This window comes from Branchiostoma floridae, chromosome 5 (genome assembly GCF_000003815.2).
Source record: "Branchiostoma floridae strain S238N-H82 chromosome 5, Bfl_VNyyK, whole genome shotgun sequence".
Taxonomy (NCBI): Eukaryota; Metazoa; Chordata; class Leptocardii; order Amphioxiformes; family Branchiostomatidae; genus Branchiostoma; species Branchiostoma floridae.
In genome coordinates this window covers 25,276,914-25,281,061 of record NC_049983.1, presented here as the reverse complement: position 1 = coordinate 25,281,061, position 4,148 = coordinate 25,276,914, and the positions used below count along the sequence as shown (strand labels likewise).

Here is a 4,148-nt window from a genome sequence, read left to right as displayed (position 1 = left end):
CTTAAATGAAAAAAATGATTGCAATATACAGCATGTATGTGCTCATTTTACAGCTGCTTTGTCAAATTACAGAACAGCTGAGACTTTTTGTATCCGGACGAGAATTGATTCGCGCACAGATATCATTCATGCTAATTAATGCATATCACGTAATGCAAGGTGGCACTGGGGTTCTGAAAGCTGTAACTTTAAGCTTTAAGATTAATTTTATCCAGTTGAATGGCAATAACTGATGCAATGTTGCTCTCTTATGTGCATCTTGCTATAGTCCCGGTGGTGATGGCAGGTATGGTCCATGGGTGGGTGTTGAAGAAGGTCTCGGTGGGGGTGGGGGGTGTGGTCCATGGGTGGGTGTTGGGGAAGGTCGAGGCGGGGGTTGTCCAGTATGGGAGGGTGGTTTCGATGAGGATGGGGTAGCCACCGACCGGACAGTCAAACAGCCCACCGTTCACCTCCAGCGTCTGCCCAACAGAGATGATCACGTGCTTGCCTGAGACATCAGCCTGGCAGTTCGGACCTGTAGGAAACAGGATTTACATGACGCTGATATATTTATTGGCTAAAAGAAGCTATAGCAAGAAAGGTGTTCAACAATTCCACGTTGACGTATGCCCCAAGTAGAACGAATGCAGTGCCACAGTAGCCTTGACCTTGACCCAGCTGAAGCTCAGGAAGTTATTCCTTATTGTCTGTGAGGTCATACAACAACGAACTAGACACGTGTTAAAACCCTGTACACATCCCAGTACACATTCGAGTGATCTAACCGCTGGTAAAAAAAACAGTATGGCAGTATGGAACGTACCAGCTGCCATGTTATATTTAATAACCTACCAACATGGCGGCGATAGCTCTTTGTACGTTTCCCTATATAGTAGACTGGCACATTTGTAACACTAATTCACCTTTATCCGTGGGATAACCTATATCCGTTGTTTAAGAAAATGGATATCAAGTGGACGGACCGTGGTTTCAGACTGCAATTTGTTTGAAATACAGTAAATGTATTGTAGTTTGAAATTGTGTATGTACCGTCCACCGACCTGATATTCCTAAATGCCCTGCTTCTAAAAACGGATATAGGTTACACCCGCGGATTAAGGAGAACTAGCGTTAGTTGTTCTCACCGTTAGGACAGATCGGGCAGCATTGATTCGGGACGTGTACGGCGTCAAAACAAGGCAACCAGTTACAGCCGGGTCCTGGATGGCACGTTATCTGTGCAATATTGAAATGTGGATAACAGCAACAGACAAAGTATGGCAAGCATCTGTTGCATACAGTTATAGTAATGCCTAAATCTTCCATTGGTGGTAAGCTAATAAGCTGAGGCCGAGCAGCCTCCATCTGCACAGGGCTTCATTTGCACGCTCTCATGTGACTATGTAGTCCAATTCTGAGAATTATGAGAATTGGACTACATAGTCACATGAGAGCGTGCAGAGAAGACCGAGGACAACCTTCCCAATGATCTTCGGATACGAAGAAGCAGCCATCATCATCATTTACCATGCATATATCTGGTTTAGAATTAAGGAGTAGGCTTTGGAAAAGAATGCCTTAATTTTGTCTGGATATCAAACAATGTCATCATTTTACTTACAATAAAGTTAAAACCTTTTTTTTAGCCACTTGTATTAGTCTTCACTCCGAATTCGAATTTCGCGTCTTTTAGAACAGTGCACTTCTTGTCAATATTTCCGTCGGAGTGTAACGTTATATGCTTGTAAAGATACATGAAGATGATAAGGCCCAAAATTCCTAAGTTATTGTGCCTTTCCAGACTTCTGTCCTAAACACTTACGGATCCCAAGCTCATGACATCGCAGCGGCAGACGTCACAGGGGTCGTCGCTGTATCCAGGTACGGGTTCCCCGTCCGAGTAGTGTACTCCGTGGTACGGGCAAAAGTTCGGAGTCGTTCGAACAGCTTCGAACTGGTGGTACGGTCTGGCAGCGTCGCCCGTACAGACGAAGAGCAGAACAGCGCACAGAACACCGACAGCTGGAGACGCCATGATATCTGGTGACTGTGCTCTGAGTATGTGTGAACGGGGTTATGTGAAGGGCTTGGGGGACGGTGGGAATGGACATGTGGTTGACTCCACACCGGATATTTGCACGCAGCGCTAATAAGGTGTACATGGGGTTCGTGCATGTAACACGTTATCTTACTAAGGAAGGGACAAACTTGAAGATAATTGTGTTTACTCCGTATAAGATTCGTGGGAATACATTTTAGAATCAGTATTTGAGCTCACTCACTTATTAATGCCTGATGATAGGCAATCTACCCAAAGTATTACAAAGTTCGGAGTGTCTTACGTAATACGGTGACCGCAATGATATATCGATTCATAACAGCGGCATATTTGAACGTGATAAAAACCCGACCTACCTTATTTGCAATAAAAGCACATGACCGGTGTGGCGAGATGATATAATCAAAAGCCCCCATTTGTATGATTGCTAAAAATAATCAGATTCTATAATACTTTGCACAACAGTTCTAGCCGCTTCGAATGCCTCTAGTACAATAGTGCGAACGCCATGAGCTTAAGTTATTATAATATTGTCTATTTACTACCCTACGACTTTTCTCTTGTCTTACTCTAGCTGACAAGTGGTCTCATTAGTGTGGAGCAAATGCGGAGAAATATCAAGTTTTTCGCCTGCTTTGGAAAGGATATTTTTTAAAGGGAAATAACGCAAACTACAGCACAGGTACATAAACGAATCATGAAGAGACTAAGTTATCCCATCGCTTGCAATGGTACTCGTTTTTATTTTTTTGTTTACTTTTTTTAAAGTAAGAAAACAAAAAAAACTAGTAAATACCATACGGTAATTGACCCTTAAGATTAAGGGTACACCGCTCGATATGCATGTATATACCACACACAACTTGGCTCTTCTCCTGTCCCAAAACAAATAAACAAGTGGGTGTTGTTTAACGTGGCATCAACAACAGCTAACTGCCTTTGCGTCCTCAGGTTGTCGTAGAGGTGGTGGGCCGGGCCGGGGTCATAGGTGTGGTTGTTGTTGTTGTTGTTGTTGTGGTGGGCGGAGAAGTGGGGCACATGACCTGAAAACCAGCGGACTCGGGTGAACAGTAGCACTGCCTTCCGTCTACCTCCACCTGCACACCGACAGGGATGATCTGGCCCGACGGGTGAACCCGGCAGTTGGGACCTGTAGGAAATGAAAACGGGATTGATATGACGTACAGTACTTCATTGGTTAAAAGACGCTTCTGCAATAAAGATTTTTTTGAAATACCACGGCGACGCACGCACGTGAGTAAGACAATAGCTATAGCAAGTGGAACAGGACTTGGTACAGTATCTGTATCTGTACCTACATAGCCGATATAACCGTCCTTCGGCGTAACACACCAGCTTCTGTTTCTGTGTCTATATAGCTGGTATAACCTCCCTTTAGCATAATACACCAGCTTCTGTATGGCTGGTATAACCACCCTTCAGTGTAAAATACCAGCCTGTATCTATATGTATAGCTGGTATAACTGCCCTTCAGCGTAACACACTAGCTCCTGTATCTTTGTCTGTATAGCTGGTATAACCACCCGGCTTCAGTGTAAAGCACTATCTGTGTGTGCCTGTACTCACCGTTAGGACAGGTCATGACGGGGCAGCACTGGGTCGGGTCGTGCACTTGGACGGCGTCAACGCACGGCGGATGGGTGAGGAAGCTGGCGCAGGAACGGTGTGATTTCGCCCACATGCAAAGTATCTGTGCAGCATTCAAATGTGAGAAAACAACATTAGCAAAAATATATAATGGAGCTGTTACATACAGTAATACACTAAGGCTTAACATACCATGTGTTGTAGTGCTGTCCGACCTCGTATGTATGTCTGTGTGTGACTAACTGCCTGGGCGCATTGTTTTGTTATTTGATATGTGGTTTGGCCTTGGTGAGACCTGAAAGTAGTAAGGTCTTGGGCCCTCTAGCGGCTTGTCATGGTACTGCAGTAGAACCGGCGTCAAACTACTTACGTCCCCCGAGCTGTGGCAGTAGCAGCCGTCTTTGCAGGGGTCGTTGTTCGGTACTAGGGCGCCGACTGGGTACGCTACTCCGTCCTGCATGCACCCCGCCTCGTCCGAGCTCACCGCTTCGGACTGTCG

The 4,148-nt window shown here is 45.3% G+C and overlaps 1 protein-coding gene across 1 annotated transcript; it reads right to left on the bottom strand.

Annotated features, from left to right (window-relative positions):
* Positions 1 to 2,875: 2,875 nt before the first annotated feature.
* Positions 2,876 to 4,130, bottom strand: LOC118415854. Its single transcript, XM_035820712.1, has 3 exons — positions 4,020 to 4,130; positions 3,629 to 3,752; positions 2,876 to 3,191 (listed from the first exon to the last, which is right to left on the bottom strand). The coding sequence occupies exons 1-3, from the start codon at positions 4,107 to 4,109 to the stop codon at positions 2,989 to 2,991; spliced, it is 417 nt and encodes a 138-aa protein (XP_035676605.1). The 5' UTR covers positions 4,110 to 4,130; the 3' UTR covers positions 2,876 to 2,988.
* Between the last annotated feature and the right edge of the window lie 18 nt (positions 4,131 to 4,148).

Excerpts from the sequence above, each read along its gene's own strand:
- LOC118415854 (XM_035820712.1), bottom strand. The coding sequence starts at position 4,109 with ATGCAGGACGGAGTAGCGTACCCAGTCGGCGCCCTAGTACCGAACAAC. Across the intron at positions 3,753-4,019 it reads ACTGCCACAGCTCGGGGGAC|ATACTTTGCATGTGGGCGAA; the intron begins GTAAGTAGTTTG and ends AATGCTGCACAG. Across the intron at positions 3,192-3,628 it reads CGTCATGACCTGTCCTAACG|GTCCCAACTGCCGGGTTCAC; the intron begins GTGAGTACAGGC and ends CATTTCCTACAG.